The sequence below is a fragment of the Hordeum vulgare genome, chromosome 5H (genome assembly GCF_904849725.1).
Source record: "Hordeum vulgare subsp. vulgare chromosome 5H, MorexV3_pseudomolecules_assembly, whole genome shotgun sequence".
Classification (NCBI taxonomy): domain Eukaryota; kingdom Viridiplantae; phylum Streptophyta; class Magnoliopsida; order Poales; family Poaceae; genus Hordeum; species Hordeum vulgare.
Window position 1 is genome coordinate 517,851,984 of NC_058522.1, and position 17,794 is coordinate 517,869,777.

Here is a 17,794-nt window from a genome sequence, read left to right on the forward strand (position 1 = left end):
CAAGCGTCGTCCTCGCCTGATTCAAGATCTTAGGTTTTTATCATGGAGAAAGTTCGAGCTCTCAAAACAATACCTTCAGCAAGGCAATCGTTAGGCACAACCAATGAAGGCGAGACCTTAGATTTTCACCCTGAAAGTCATGACTCGACACTGGAGGGGCTCCCCAAAAACGAAATCTTCCGGTGCTTCCGCCCCCACTTATCACTCCTGTTTCTGAAAGTTATCAAACACATGGCTGACCCCATCGTCTTGAAGGCTCCTTCCGCTTTATTGATCCGCCGATCTCGGCCACCGGAACTTTCTCCATTGTTGTCTATGCCATGGAAATCCAGAGACCGACATGTCCCATGGTGTCAACAAACTAATAGAGCTTCACGGCGTGCTCTCATGGAGCCGCGTAGGCTGATATGGACGCGCATGACCGGATTCTATCTGATCGAGATATCCTTGGGCAACATCTCTGGCAGTAGTTCCGGAACACGTCGATGGCCAGAACTAGGAGGACCGATCCTACAGATTGTTGCCATGAATGCGACAAAGCACTAGGACCGTCACCACACCGCTGCCTCCACCACATTGACGCCATCGCTGCCATGGTGGAGGACACCGACCCACACTGCCGACAGCCCGCGCCGCCGACTGAAGACGTATGACAGCTCGGGGCGGATCCCGATCGGCCACCATCCTCACGCCTGCACGATACACCACCTTGAATCCTGTCGTGCGCTGCTGATCCTGAACGACTCTGTTGTGGTGATCCGCCGTTGCACAACCGTGACCCTCACCATCGCGGTGTTTCGGCCCAGCCGCGTTGCCCCCGTGAGGAAGGCCTGCGCAAGAAGGCGAAACGCCCCGTCGCCGCCGTCGCTGGCCAGGCTTTGCTCGGCCGCGTTCTTAGGCGGCGACCAGGGAGGAGGGAGGGAGAAGAGGCTGTGTGGAGGTGGCGGCTGGGGAGCCCTTCCCGTTGCCCACGGGAGCGACGTGGGAGGGTCAGATGCCAAGACGAGTGTACATGGGCACACGGGGAAGATGGCGGCCCAAATCAAAGGACTATCAGACCATCTACAACTGGACTTGGTATACTAGACCCTTAGATGCCTACGGATGTGCTCGGGTGCGTCCGCAAACACTCATGGGGCACACCTTATATTTAATGCTATGCAACCATACTACGTTACACCACGCTAGCCTAAGCTTTATCGTCGGAGAAGTCCATGACGTTCGTGCCGGGCATCGTGTAGATGGACGCGTAGGAGGGTTCTGGCCCTTCCTCCTCCTCGTCCATACTCGCGGTGTCTACGGCGTGCTCCACCTCCGCCTCCTGCAGATGCCGTCGCTTTCGACCGGAGGAAATCGAGGATCGCCTACTGATCTGCCTGCAGATCCACGGCCCGCACGTCCTCCTCCTCCTCCCCGTCCTCGAGCTCCTCCTCTCCTCCGGATCTTCTGCATCCGAAGGTAGCCCTGCGGCTATATCCGGGCACCTTGCCAGGACCTGTTCAAGGAGCTGTAGCCAATGCTTCGACGTTAGCTAAGTTGCCCGACGGAGCGGGGACATAACTACTAGAGAATTGGCAGACAACTAGCTTTAAGTGGCGGGGGGCGAGAGGAAAGTGACGACGACGAACATGAAGGGGATTAAATAGCCTGGTTAGGATAGTATGCGGCCTGCCGGAGCGGCGCCACTCGAAGACAGAGGGGACGGGCGTCGGACTGTCGGGTTTTCGGACGATTTTGTTTAGGACCCCATCATCCGTATAACATGACGGACGCTCGGGTTTTCGGACGATTTTGTTTGGGACCCCATCATCCGTCTAACACGGCGGACACGCACGATCGCGTCCCATATCCATTTCAGATTTCGACTGTGTCTGAGGGATATCGGTCAATCCAAACTTTCGAGGTAGTATAATGTGCCCCTCCGACTCGCATTTTCGGTGAACTGGCCATACAGTCTGATGTTTGAGGCCGGTTTGAAGCATGTGCCGTACATGCTCATCCAACGGCTCCGGTTCCGGAGGGCCCCAATCCGATCGGCACGTCCCCGCCGACGTGCACGCCGACATCTTTTACTTCTCTTTTTTGCAGTCAGGAGTCAACGCGGAGCCTCGTGGTGAAGCAATCCCTCCCACCGTCAACTAACCGCCGTGTCCTCAACTCAAAGACGGCCGCTTTCGAGGGTGCTCACCGCAAAAGCCGAAGCCAACCCACCCACCAGCTCCGTTATTCTACTCTAGCCCCCCCGCCCCGCCCCGCCCCGTTCGTCGCCGGCGAGCGACCAGCCGCTCTATCATCGCCGCAGCGAGCGCCCCACGCTCCCCGTCGAGACCGGTGAGTAAGCCTCCGCCCACCGCCCCTGCTTGCTCCCCACGCGCTGCCGGCCTCCGATTCAGATCCACCGCCACCAGGCCTGCTGGCCGGGAGCGCTCCGCCGTGAGCTTTGGGGCCCCGGATCTCACGGCGCCGTCCGTTTTACGTGTGGTGCAGCGAGCCGCGATGGAGAACGGGGAGATCGAGGCCGCGGAGGAGGGGCTGCCGATGCCGGCGCCGCCCGTCGGGCGCAGGTACCGTCCCGTGGGGTCCGACGACAGCGCCGTCGTCCAGATGACCTCCATGGAGCCCGCCCCCGGCGGCTCCACCTCCGTCACCGGCCATGAGGCCGTGACGCCCCAGCCGCCTAGGTGATGATGCATGCTTCCTCTCCTATTTTGTAGCGGCATTTTTGTTCGCTGAACGACCAGTATAAGTTTCTCGGGTTTATTTAGCATTCAACTGAACAGTTGGATTCGGATGATAGTCCAGGTGTTTAGGAACTGACGAGAAGCAATGCAAATGCATGCGAGGTTGATTTGAAGTTTTTAACTACATACTCGCCGTGGGCTGCTTCAGACCTGCCTGGCACTGCAATTTTAGGCCTTAATTATAGCCTTTTGGGGTTGCTTCTTTCATTTAGTGCTCAGGGCATTGTTAAGAGCAAGGTTGTGAGACTCGCATGAGTTATGTTTGTTTGTACAACATCTTCAATCAATGTAATGCATTGATGATCATATTGTTATCTCTTCGGGTTTGAGTAAGTTTGAATCACTCTGCAGTAGATATTTCTTTTGTCATCCGATGTTTTGTGCGTACTCATATACCAATGCTTTCTGTGTACTCATATATCGATATTTTTTCACCAACCTTAAGCTTTATGAACTCACGCTTTCGTTTATGTACATCATAGGAACCTTAAGCCTGGTGGTGCTAATCTAACTATCGATCCAAGCATGCAACAAGGTTCTGGTGATCATGCTACATCCAGTGGATCTCAAAGGGATTCAAAGCTAGAGCTTTTTGGGTTTGATTCACTTGTAAACATTTTGGGCCTCAAGAGGTACAATCCATCTTTTGTAATTTATTTAGTCTGCCTGAAAACTTGAGATCAATCTCCTTTTGTTAAGCGCACATAGTTTTTGTTAAGCATGTGTTAGTGTTACCCAAAGAAATAGTTTGAACCATTGATTTTACTTTATGACATACGCATCTGGCTGAATCTGAACAGCATGACAGGAGAAGAGACCCAAGCCCCTTCGAGTCCTAGGGAGGGAGAGGACGTAGCAATTACCATTGGACGTCCGAAGGTTGTCTCCAGTTCCAGCATTTAGGATGAATGCCATCTTTTGATACTTCGTCACATTTTCCGAGTTAATCGTGAATAACTAGGAGTTAGTATATTTTGACTGTTTTGATGATTTGCTACATCCCTAAATATATTTAATCAACTACTCAACTCTAAGTTGCTGATTTGTACATTTGAATTTTTATGCTTGATCTCCAAAGGTTGTTCAGTGTTTCATTGGTTTTCATTGACATATTTGTTTCTCTAATTTGATTTATGCCATTTAGATATATATGAATAATTATAAAAAATGTATTACTTATTCTGGTGCTTTCATTTGGTTCGCAGGAAACTGGACCTAAGTTTGGTACAATGATGGGTGTCTTTGTGCCATGCTTGCAAAATATCTTGGGAATCATTTATTATATCCGTTTTACCTGGTAAGTAGTGGTATAACGGGCATTTATTTCATTGCTGAACATGAACATTTAGTTCCTATTTGGGTATTTGCAAAATAAATTTTCTATATTGCCATGCTGGTCAAAGTAGTGTTGTTATCATTCTTTGGCAGAGGGCCACCTGCAATATTTTGATTCCTAATTGTAGGCGCTTTTCCCATGCTAGTACTAAGTAAAAGAACTGCAAAGTCTGTAAAGGTATTGTTATTCAGTGTGGGCATATTGGACTCTCTTGCAGCATTAATGCCTTTGTTACCTTGAACACTTTTGTACCCCTGTTCAAAGTAGTATCTTAAAAATGTGATACCTTTATTCCCTTTTCAGCTAAAAATATATTTATGATTATTCAAAACTGACTAATATGTTCCCTCTCTACAGGATTGTAGGCATGGCAGGCGTATGGCAGTCGCTTGTTTTAGTCTCATTCTGTGGTGCTTGCACATTTTTAACCGGCTTATCATTAAGTGCCATTGCAACGAATGGGGCTATGAAGGTATGCTGAACATTTATGCTAATGGTGACGAGTTCGTGCAATAGGGTTGATACCTTGCATGCATTAGCTTTTGCGGGTTAAAATCTATCTAGAATTGTTGCTGGGAATACTTCGAGAGCTTGCTTGATGTGCGATGCTGCTACCTTGATAAACTTAAAATTTGTAAGTTAGCTCATCACATTTTGTATCATCCATAGGGTGGTGGACCATATTATCTCATTGGCCGTGCACTTGGTCCTGAAGTTGGAATCAGCATTGGATTGTGTTTCTTTCTTGGGAACGCGGTTGCAGGATCAATGTGAGTAAATACTGCAAATGCCAACTATTTAAAGTTCTCCTTTCAAATTTCTTTTATCTTTTGTTTGCTTGTGAAAGGAGTTCTGTGGATATTTCTGCATCTGCTGCTTGGAAGTTGTCATCATATGAGTTCAAGATATTATATGATGAGTTGATGATGGTTTATACTTTATAGTAGTATGTGAAGTGGTGATGAAGGGCTTTGCGCTGTATTTTGATACTCGTTGTTCTTGCCTGCTACAAGTTTGGATTGGCAATAGTGATAGAACACAGCTGAATTAGTAATATAAACTGTTAGCTTTTTGTCCCATTGGAATTTGGGACAATTCAATTTTTAATTTGTTAATGCTTGTTAGTTTGACGTATCCATGCTAACTTACCTGTCATTTCAGGTATGTTCTGGGTGCTGTAGAAACCTTTTTGGACGCCGTTCCTTCTGCGGGATTGTTTCAAGGTAAGTCACAAGTGATACTAGGCACTAAATTTGTTTGTATTTGCGATCACCGAGTACAAATGTTGAACTATTTCCAAATATCCAAAGTGCAGACCCTTGTACTTCAAACTTCTGTTAGGGCATAGAGATGCCTGTATTTAATTTTATTTGCATTGCTAACTTGGGTTTATGTTTCATGAGAAATTGAGAAAAGTACGCAGAGCTACGTTATACAATAATTACTATTTTCTTAACTTTGAATGTTACTCCTTTTAATAATGCAGAGAGTGTAACAGTGGTCAACAATACATTAATAAACGGTACAGCAACAGCTGGCACGGCGACTATATCGACTCCCAGCTTGCATGACCTTCAAGTATATGGTGTTATTGTGACCATATTGCTCTGTTTTATTGTATTCGGTGGTGTCAAAATCATCAACAAGGTTGCACCTGCCTTCTTAATACCAGTACTCTTTTCACTCTTGTGCATATATCTTGGCGTATTCATTGCACCAAGACATAATGCTCCAAGTAAGTACCATGTGACCTATGTGTTTGTTAATCATCATTATGCATATGTGCATTCAATTGTAATGCTGGCTTTCCTACTTAGAGGGGATCACTGGGTTGAGTCTAACCTCACTCAGAGACAACTGGGGTTCAGAATATCAACGTACAAACAATGCTGGAGTTCCCGATCCAAACGGTTCTATATATTGGGGTTTCAAGTAAGCTTATAACATCTCTAAAAACTTGAACATTCTCTATCATTCGATGCTTATTTATGTTGAATCTTAAGCGTACTCTAGTCACTTTATACAATTTTCACTTGATCCAATGAACTTTGACCAATCATGGCAATGAGCCAACGACTCCCACTCCCATTATTACATGTTAATGGGTCTGAGTTTCCTTACATGCATGTTCATTCTTTGAGCGAGATTGCAATGTGTCCCTAGGGTTCTAGAGTAAATTACACTTTTCACCAGGTTTTGCAAGAGTTCTCATTTCGCACTAGGTCTGGCACAATAATGTTGCAATTGCACCATGTCCTCTAGAAAAAAAAAATCGAAAGAGATTCATACATTTGTATCATGTGACGGAATATATACCTACAGATTTAAGTTAAAAATTATTATTTTGCTTGACCCGGTGCCGCTGTTCAGGATATTGGTAACTGGTATCATATAGTTCGGGGGCTGATAAGGGATTAATCGGCGAATCGGCCATTTAACTGAATATATCGGTAACCCATTTATCGGTAGGTTAACTAGGGCCATATCTATATATCCGAGGCTACATAGCAACATGCATTGTACTGAATGTCTAAATATGCAATCCTAGGCTACATAGCAACAAGAGACCTTGATGTTCTGATGATATCTAGATCCACATAGAAGAGCAGAAGCAACAACAACACAGCAGCAGTAATCGTACTTCACTGTCTAACATCAAAGGAGAGCAGCACAGCAACAATACTACTTGTGCATCACAGAAGAGAACAGCACAGCAGCAGCAGCAGAAGTAACATCAGCATTTACAGAACAACACAACATAGAAGAGTAGTGTTTCTGTTCTTGGCATAGGAGAATAGTTTTGGACCAAACTATGTTGCCCAGTTAATCGTCCCAGCCGATAATTCGACCTGACAACCGGTAAATTAGCTTGTCAGACCGATTAACTGGGCCTCCCAGTTAATGGGCGGAATATGCCTTTTTCATATCGGAGGGGGGCCGAATAGCAGTTAACTGCAGTTAATCGGCCGATATTTGTAACAATGCCCGGTGCAAAGGCAAAGTGTTTTTTTGTGCGTGTGCAAAACCTGGTGCAAAGTGAAACAAGTGGCAATGTACCTCATGCAAACAGCAATTTAGTTATATGAATGTCCCATTCAAGTTACTAACCTTCTAGGATAGCTTGATTGGTATCAAGTTAGTGGGATAGCCTCTAGCCAGAGAAAGGTCCTCGGTATCCCTGCCCATCTTTGATGAAACAATGAAATCAACTTGCCTGCCTTCACATCAGTAACTTCATTTAACTCACAGCTTTTGGTACAATATGACTAAGGACGACAAGTTTAGGGACTTTACAGACTTATAAGGGCCTCATTGGAACTTCTGTATAAGTTTAGGCACCTGTTATCTAACCTTGCGAGATTAAAGGCTGGAGATGAATCAAACTCTGTTGTTGAAAACAAAAAAGTTTGTGGACCTGCAAGAGACTTTATTACTTTCTTTGTCTGTGCAAATGCAACCTGCCAACACATTTTTGTATACTTTTCAGTGCTTTGGTAGGTCTCTTTTTCCCAGCAGTCACTGGAATTATGGCTGGCTCAAACCGATCTGCTTCACTGAAAGATACACAGCGTTCAATACCAATTGGAACATTATCTGCAACTCTTACAACAACTGCTATGTACTTGCTTTCTGTGCTGCTGTTTGGAGCCTTGTCCACAAGAGAAGAGCTTTTAACTGACAGGTACATGTGTCTCAATGCTGCAAGTTATCATTGCTCCTACTTCAGAATTGTAGATAATATGTTCTCTAGAGTTTAGAATATTTTGTATGTTTTAGTTCTGTGCTTATGATGTTGTCAGGGCATGTTTATTTGCTCTATCAGTTTAAAAAATCTCACTGACCTTGGCATTAGGCACATAAAGTTATTTTGGTATGTCCTGATGTCGTCAGGGCATGTTTATTTGCTTTATCAGTTTAAAAAATCTCACTGACCTTGGCATTAGGCACATAAAGTTATTTTGGTATGTCCTGTTTAAGGGTACATGCTCCATGCTTTTGCAGTCAGAACAATTTCTTTTTCTCATCTTGAGCTAACAAGAAAGTTCTCAACTAATCTACTTTATATGGTCAATATTCATGCTTTTTACAATGCACATATTTCTTGAATCTGTTTTTGTTTCTATATTCTTTTATGGAAAAACTACGTTCTGATAGCATGGCTGTAGCCTGTAGGTCACAGTTCTGTTTAGTCCCATAATCTGCTACATTACTGAGTTATTGTGAGGTTAACTCATGAATATCCTTTACTTGCAGGCTTCTTACTGCTACAGTGGCATGGCCTGCTCCAGTAGTGATTTACATTGGTATTATCTTGTCTACTTTAGGTGCAGCGCTACAGTGTTTGACAGGGGCTCCAAGGTTACTAGCAGCAATAGCTAATGACGACATCCTTCCAGTCCTTCATTACTTCAAGGTTTCTGAAGGAGTCGAACCTCACGCAGCTACTTTATTCACAGCATTAATCTGTATTGGGTGTGTGATTATTGGGAACTTAGATTTAATCACACCCACTATCACCATGTTCTTCCTGTTGTGCTATGCTGGTGTGAACCTGTCGTGCTTTCTGCTTGATTTACTTGATGCTCCTAGTTGGCGCCCTCGATGGAAATATCACCACTGGAGTCTTTCACTTGTTGGTGCATTGCTTTGCGTTGGTACGCCGTTTGATTCTTACCATTTTATTTGTCATCCATGGCATCCATTCTGAGCTGCCAGTAATATTTTTTATGAATATTAAGTGATGTACTTTAAAATTTGTACTGATTTAGGCATTATTTTGAATTTTGATGAAGAGTTCTATTCACATGTACTCCCTCCATCCCAAAATTCTTGTCTTAGGTTTGTCTAGAAATGGATGTATCTAAATATTAAAACGTGACTAGATACATTCGTATCTAGACAAATCTAAGACAAGAATTTTGAGACGGAGGGAGTATGATTTAATCCAACCAGCTTCTCCTAATCTTTACCGAAGTATTTTTTACCTTGTATTTCTTGTGGCCCACAGCTAGCTAAAATGCATCCTCACATTGTATTTATGGTTGTGCTTTCCCCTAAATGGATCTTCCTCTCAAATTTCAGTTATCATGTTTTTGATCTCCTGGTCTTTCACTGTTATCTCCCTTGCCCTTGCAAGCCTCATCTATTACTATGTGAGTCTAAAAGGGAAGGCTGGAGACTGGGGAGATGGGTTCAAGAGTGCGTATTTTCAGTTGGCATTGCGAAGTCTGAGATCGCTAGGAGGTATGACTTTCTGCATGGCAAAGAAATAGTTATTCGTAATCTATTTACACATTATTCTAACACTCACTTAGCTTCTTCTCACAGCAAACCAAGTTCATCCTAAGAATTGGTACCCCATTCCTCTGATATTATGCCGCCCTTGGGGTAAACTTCCAGAAAATGTCCCTTGTCATCCAAAACTTGCCGATTTTGCTAATTGTATGAAGAAGAAGGGCCGTGGTATGTCGATATTTGTCTCGACAATTGACGGGGACTATCATGAGCTGGCTGAGGATGCTAAGACTGCCTGTCATCAGCTGGAGGCCTACATTGAGTACAAACAATGCGAGGGTGTTGCGGAGATCATTGTAGCACCTTCGATGTCTGAGGGCTTCCGCAGCATTGTTCAGACGATGGGCCTAGGGAACTTGAAGCCAAATATTGTTGTGGTGCGGTACCCTGAAATTTGGCGTCGTGAGAATCTGACAGAGATACCGTCAACATTTGTGAGTATAATTAACGATTGCATCATTGCTAACAAGGCAGTTGTTATCGTGAAGGGTCTTGATGAGTGGCCTAATGAGTTCCAGAGACAGTATGGGACTATTGACCTATACTGGATTGTGAGAGATGGAGGGTTGATGCTTCTTCTGTCTCAGCTCCTGCTCACAAAGGCGACCTTTGAAAGCTGCAAGATCCAAGTCTTCTGCATAGCTGAAGAGGACACTGATGCTGCAGAGCTAAAGACTGATGTCAAAAAGTTCTTGTACGATCTTAGGATGCATGCTGAGGTCATTGTTGTGACTATGAAATCATGGGAATCTCACGTGGAGAACAGTAGCAGTAGTGCTCAGCCAGATGATTCACAAGAGGCTTACACGAGTGCGCGGCGAAGGATCAGTGCATACCTTTCCGAGATGAAGGAAACCACAGAAAGAGAAGGCCGGCCGCAGATGGTGGATGGGAAGCAAGCTGTTGTGAACGAACAAAAGGTCGATAAATTCCTCTACACAATGTTGAAGTTGAACTCCACGATACTCAGGCACTCCAGGATGGCAGCTGTGGTGCTGGTGAGCCTCCCTCCGCCACCGCTGAACCACCCTGCATACTTCTACATGGAGTACATGGATATGCTTGTAGAGAACGTCCCACGCATGTTGATAGTCAGGGGATATAGAAGAGATGTTGTCACATTTTTTACTTGATCAAAATACATACAGCCCGAGCCCCATTCTGTTGTCGTGCCACCGTAGCACAGAATGGATACACAGATCAGATTCCATTGTTCTAGTTGGAAGGCCTACCTCGGTGGCTACCTTAGATGAGATGCACTGGGTTGTTATTGCCATGTTAGGTACGCAAAATATAGTGTCTTCATTCTTTACACATCAGATGAATACTTGGTCATTACAAATTTTGTACCCCTGTTCTCCATACTTGACAGTTTTATTAGAAACACAATGCCTCCCCCCCTTTTCACCGGAACAGTAGTGATATGATCCTGTTTGTGTTAATTTTCCATGACGAACTGTACGATCTATGAAACTGTGCAACCAGTTGTTGAAAGGGGGCAATATCGATGCTATAATTAGAGAATATTTTGGTAACGCCCGATGCTATAATCTGTGTGGGACGTCGGCTGATATGATGTTTTGCCGGACTTGTGTTGACATACTACCAAGTCTTCATCATGCACTGCACTGCTGTTGTTCTTTGGTGCATAAGTGTCACTTCTGAGTGTTCTTTTGTCAAATGCCGAGTATAATAAATTTGGTCGGTGTGAAATTTTCCTGTCTTGTTACTAGGCGTATTTACCGTGGTAAGGTGATGTGATCCCAGCATGAATTTCTCTTTTTTACGGTTGTTACTGTTTGAGGTGTCCAGGCTTAGCCATTGTGCTGATATGATATTGATCTACTATTCGATCAAGTGCGGTGAGAGTGTTGATATTTCCTATCAGAGTGATGATCGGTTTTGTTAGCAACGCCTACTGACTCAATGATTATATTCTTATATTCCTCGTTCTATTATTTTCTTTTTATATTTGGTCGTCCAATTGGTGATTTGCAAATGTCAAGCAAATCATCCTTACTCTACATATTATCTGCTAGTGGAATGTTTGAACGGAAGTCAACTCTTGAGATAGAATTGGCGGGGAATAAAAGTTTGCAAATGTCACATTAGAAATGACCTTCCTCTGAACTTGAAAACTATGATAAAAAACTGCACAATTTTCTCTGTCAAACAATGCACGAAGCTGCACTGTATTTGTGCGAAATGGTTGCTAAATGTGTAGATTGTTTTTGTGAAACTAACTTCTGAACCGATGGAGAATTATTACAATCAGACCAAGAGGTGGTAGAAGGAACATTCCCGATACCTTACAATCCTAGCTATGCCGGTGTACACTCATGTTGCTGGCCTGGATGTTGGGGAATGAGAATTGGACTGTGCATGAACATGGATAAGAGAAAGTGTGTTGGCTATATATCAAGAGGACTTAACTAGTTAGCATTAGCATTCATTCTTTATGGTGCATACATGTGGTGCGTGTGCGCCCCATGATATATATATATATATATATATACGGCGAAACATGGGTGCTAAGTGTTGATTGATATTGTAGTATGCAGCACTCAGCAGAGTAGAAGAACATGCTTACATTAATGGCACTGACAAATCGAGCATTTCTGACAAGTGTTTGTCGTATTGATAAAGACCTAAACAATTACATATACATCCTCTCAAATCTAGAGGAAATTCTAATTTTATTTTGGTAACGCCCGATGCTATAATCTGTGTGGGACGTCGGCTGATATGATGTTTTGCCGGACTTGTGTTGACATACTACCAAGTCTTCATCATGCACTGCACTGCTGTTGTTCTTTGGTGCATAAGTGTCACTTCTGAGTGTTCTTTTGTCAAATGCCGAGTATAATAAATTTGGTCGGTGTGAAATTTTCCTGTCTTGTTACTAGGCGTATTTACCGTGGTAAGGTGATGTGATCCCAGCATGAATTTCTCTTTTTTACGGTTGTTACTGTTTGAGGTGTCCAGGCTTAGCCATTGTGCTGATATGATATTGATCTACTATTCGATCAAGTGCGGTGAGAGTGTTGATATTTCCTATCAGAGTGATGATCGGTTTTGTTAGCAACGCCTACTGACTCAATGATTATATTCTTATATTCCTCGTTCTATTATTTTCTTTTTATATTTGGTCGTCCAATTGGTGATTTGCAAATGTCAAGCAAATCATCCTTACTCTACATATTATCTGCTAGTGGAATGTTTGAACGGAAGTCAACTCTTGAGATAGAATTGGCGGGGAATAAAAGTTTGCAAATGTCACATTAGAAATGACCTTCCTCTGAACTTGAAAACTATGATAAAAAACTGCACAATTTTCTCTGTCAAACAATGCACGAAGCTGCACTGTATTTGTGCGAAATGGTTGCTAAATGTGTAGATTGTTTTTGTGAAACTAACTTCTGAACCGATGGAGAATTATTACAATCAGACCAAGAGGTGGTAGAAGGAACATTCCCGATACCTTACAATCCTAGCTATGCCGGTGTACACTCATGTTGCTGGCCTGGATGTTGGGGAATGAGAATTGGACTGTGCATGAACATGGATAAGAGAAAGTGTGTTGGCTATATATCAAGAGGACTTAACTAGTTAGCATTAGCATTCATTCTTTATGGTGCATACATGTGGTGCGTGTGCGCCCCATGATATATATATATATATATATATACGGCGAAACATGGGTGCTAAGTGTTGATTGATATTGTAGTATGCAGCACTCAGCAGAGTAGAAGAACATGCTTACATTAATGGCACTGACAAATCGAGCATTTCTGACAAGTGTTTGTCGTATTGATAAAGACCTAAACAATTACATATACATCCTCTCAAATCTAGAGGAAATTCTAATTTTATTTTGGTAACGCCCGATGCTATAATCTGTGTGGGACGTCGGCTGATATGATGTTTTGCCGGACTTGTGTTGACATACTACCAAGTCTTCATCATGCACTGCACTGCTGTTGTTCTTTGGTGCATAAGTGTCACTTCTGAGTGTTCTTTTGTCAAATGCCGAGTATAATAAATTTGGTCGGTGTGAAATTTTCCTGTCTTGTTACTAGGCGTATTTACCGTGGTAAGGTGATGTGATCCCAGCATGAATTTCTCTTTTTTACGGTTGTTACTGTTTGAGGTGTCCAGGCTTAGCCATTGTGCTGATATGATATTGATCTACTATTCGATCAAGTGCGGTGAGAGTGTTGATATTTCCTATCAGAGTGATGATCGGTTTTGTTAGCAACGCCTACTGACTCAATGATTATATTCTTATATTCCTCGTTCTATTATTTTCTTTTTATATTTGGTCGTCCAATTGGTGATTTGCAAATGTCAAGCAAATCATCCTTACTCTACATATTATCTGCTAGTGGAATGTTTGAACGGAAGTCAACTCTTGAGATAGAATTGGCGGGGAATAAAAGTTTGCAAATGTCACATTAGAAATGACCTTCCTCTGAACTTGAAAACTATGATAAAAAACTGCACAATTTTCTCTGTCAAACAATGCACGAAGCTGCACTGTATTTGTGCGAAATGGTTGCTAAATGTGTAGATTGTTTTTGTGAAACTAACTTCTGAACCGATGGAGAATTATTACAATCAGACCAAGAGGTGGTAGAAGGAACATTCCCGATACCTTACAATCCTAGCTATGCCGGTGTACACTCATGTTGCTGGCCTGGATGTTGGGGAATGAGAATTGGACTGTGCATGAACATGGATAAGAGAAAGTGTGTTGGCTATATATCAAGAGGACTTAACTAGTTAGCATTAGCATTCATTCTTTATGGTGCATACATGTGGTGCGTGTGCGCCCCATGATATATATATATATATATATATACGGCGAAACATGGGTGCTAAGTGTTGATTGATATTGTAGTATGCAGCACTCAGCAGAGTAGAAGAACATGCTTACATTAATGGCACTGACAAATCGAGCATTTCTGACAAGTGTTTGTCGTATTGATAAAGACCTAAACAATTACATATACATCCTCTCAAATCTAGAGGAAATTCTAATTTTATTTTGAATGCTCGACGACACCGGAGAATGCCACCTCAAATATAATTTATTGATCACAAAAACAATGCAATATAAAGTGTAATATACAGAAAGAAGAACGTGTCAAAGCGAGTAAGGTCAGTCGGAGCTGTGAATGAGAGGCACCAATCAGTTAGGACCAAAATTATGGACAAAGCCTTGGATTAATCGCGAAGTTGGAAGAATTGTAGGGAGAGATGAGGAATTGCATGATGTATTGCTCAATGGAAATTGAAACAGAAAAAACTTGAACCAGCTGGTTGGTGGAATTAATCGTACAACCTCATATTGATTTTTAATACAAGTCTGTTTGCATCGAAATCTGCCAGTAAATCTAAAGGCGCCCCAAATAGCGACCCGAACTAAATTGCACTGTGTTTAATTCCTTGAGATTGATCGGACATGGGACCTAGATCAGTCGCAACAGCACACATCATCTGTCACAACCCAAGTTCAAGAATGGGACGAATAATTGGATTAGTACTAATAATCGGATACAACTTGGGAAGTTGGGATACAAAGAGATTTGAGGTGAGGAATTAGCAAAGCATCATGGGAACTTACAAGGAGCAGGTGATGAGGATTGGATCAGCGACGAGAAGATGAAGATGGTTCACTAATTGAATCGCTGATCTCCTCCTGTGCTCCCTCTATTGCATATATATGTAGCCCATGTTGTGTGACCTAGCCTCTAATGACCACTGCATCTCAAACCTCAGGCCCAGGTTACTAACATACAGTGACAACCCATAGTGGGGGTACAACATCATGACTCTTGAGTATCATATATGCGATTCTCAAAAAGGAAAAAGAAAAGAGAGGATCATATACGCGATCAGACATCAGACCCTAATAGTTTGGTTCCCGTATATATTGCATCACCACGTTTTATCTATCAACAGGCGTTCTTAAGGATTTCAGCTAACACGTATTATTCTCTTCCCTACATCAATCACCATGCCCCTGTGTTAGAGGAAAGACTGGCAGCAAAAAGATGCGACAAAGTTGAGTCCAGTCAATACTCATTCTGCCAATGCCAAGCTCAAGTACTAGTGACTCCACTGGTTAAACGACCATAATTTCGGTCTACAAGGTATCCATGGATACCCACCAGGCTTTCCAGAGCTAGCATAGCGCGTAGTTTTCTAATGCCTCACAATCCTATCTACATGTTGTTGTGAAACCAGTTTCTATCTTCCATATGCATTACCTATCCATCATGTAAGAACAAGCGTGGGTGTGTGTTACAAAGAGCTTCATTAGCGTACCAGGTTCCTAGTTCAACAAGGTATGTGGGGGGGAGATTTATAGAGCTGGGCCATGGAGCCATGCCATGTCATTATCATGCATGTGCTTATCTTAAAGACCTTCTATCAAGCTATGATCACATGTTTTTGCTTTTCATTTTTTTTAAATGCAGTCCCTTAGGGCCCGATTCTTGCAATGAGAGTTGTCCAGTTAATTAATGAAAAACCAAGCAAAAACCGCCGCACCATGTCCGCAGAAACAAGGCACACAGAGCGACCTGGCAAGCCATACAACAACGCACACATACCGCCGAGAAGAAAATCGTCATCGAGGTTGCAGCTTGGCGTCATTGTCATCTCGCCTCTGCGAGGAAAAAGCTGAATCCATCATTGACAACCACCAAAGAAGCCCACACCACAAACAAGCGTCGATTCTTGCGTCAGCCAATGCCAAACAGTCAACTAGACGCTCCGGCAACCAGACAGTTCCAACTCTATCGACGAGCATTGCAGTAAAAAAGTGTTGGGCCTGTGGCGAGCCAGCACCAAAACGACCACCCGTCTCGTATCATCGTCACCGCAAGGGCCCCTCCACACCAGCTCAGACTTCAGGAAGATAAAGCGAGGCATGGAAACCCCTCAAGCAAGCCGGAAGAGATCAACTACCAAGACCCATAACGAAGCAAGCTTCAGCTGAAGCCACCATCATTGACGCACAAGAAGCCGCGCAGAACAAACACATCGCCGGAAGGGCACCTTCCGAACGCAATTGCGCACACGTCCAACCCATAGGGAGTGCAAACGGGATCCAAAGTTCTTCTAGGCAACGCCCCAAAGAGGGAAGCGACGATGATGACACTGTCGCCCGACCCAACCAGGTCTTAGGCTTTCGTCCGAAGAACTGAATCCAAGTGTGCGCAAAGGCTGGATTCCAGGACAGTAACTCCAAGGAGCTGGAACGACTTTCAAATACGCTGACGCTGTCGGCCGGCAAAAGCCCGACAAGATTTCACCCGTAGCACCAACCAAGCCCATACCCCCACACACCGCACCTTCACGGACTCGCACACATCCCATGATGTCAACGTGCCATGACCAGGAAGGGCCACCACAATTCTCACCACCCGATTTGTCAAGTCTCATGATCATATCATGATCTATTTTTATTCGGTTCAATCTTTTTTATAAAAAAGATTGAGCCGAGTTTAATTGCAATCAATTAGAAGAATAAAGAAGAATTACTGCACTTCATAACTTAATTTTTTCTTTTTTTTATTTCGTTTATTTGTTTATACCTTCTTATCGATAGTATCTACCGGCTCGAACTCGAATTTGATCGCCTTCCATACTTCACACGCGCTGACAAGCCGAATCCAGCCAAATTGGCCTAATCAAGCCACCCACCACCGGTGCAACACCAACGAAGAGCCCTGAGCAGGGAGGGGGCCATTACCCCACCGCAACCCGCCGAACGAGCTACCAGATTGACAGCCCACCTACAGAACCACCACCTGGAACCACCACGATACCCATCCGAAGAAAACATTGCAAGAAGCCACTCTGGGACACACATCAGAGGAGTCGAGCCTCCCTTCACCTGCATCACTCGTCCGCGTGAAGACCTCACCTGAAGTCGAGCACTGTACATCTACCAACTACGCGCAAGATCCTCTCCTCCCGAGCGAGCAGAAGCCAGAGAGCACACCATCGCCACCTGATCCGGACAGACTTTGCCTGTAGGAGGCCATCGACAATGGCGAGGGGGAGAGGCTTGTGGGGGAGGCTCCGGGAGGGGTGGGGTGGCCGCCTGTATCGCAGAAGCAGCGCGATGGCGGGGCATCCTCTTCCTCTCGTGCGATGGGGCGTACACCGACCTCCTAGGGCCTGGGCACAACACAGGGCACCGCAACGCCACAGGTCGTCGGTGTGGGGTGCCTGTCTGGGTGATGCAGCGACGTGGAGAACTTCTTGGCAGTGGTGACCCGGGGCGGTGTCCCTGGATGGTGGTGGCAAGTGAAGCCTAGGCCCCTCGCGAAGACATGGCATGTCGATCTCTCTGTCCAAGGTGGATCTGTGCCGGCGATCTAGTGAGTTTGGCTCCGGATTAGATCGG

The 17,794-nt window shown here is 44.2% G+C and overlaps 1 protein-coding gene across 1 annotated transcript; it reads left to right on the forward strand.

Moving 5' to 3' along the window:
• The first annotated feature begins 2,224 nt into the window (after window positions 1–2,224).
• LOC123452025 (cation-chloride cotransporter 1-like) lies at window positions 2,225–10,907 on the forward strand. Its single transcript, XM_045128599.1, has 14 exons — window positions 2,225–2,331; window positions 2,488–2,681; window positions 3,224–3,373; window positions 3,542–3,620; window positions 3,947–4,038; window positions 4,435–4,549; window positions 4,747–4,847; window positions 5,239–5,300; window positions 5,564–5,812; window positions 5,895–6,009; window positions 7,565–7,759; window positions 8,332–8,732; window positions 9,160–9,321; window positions 9,406–10,907. Exons 2-14 carry the CDS (start codon window positions 2,497–2,499, stop codon window positions 10,503–10,505), a joined length of 3,006 nt encoding a protein of 1,001 aa, XP_044984534.1. The 5' UTR covers window positions 2,225–2,331; window positions 2,488–2,496; the 3' UTR covers window positions 10,506–10,907.
• Window positions 10,908–17,794: the final 6,887 nt, after the last annotated feature.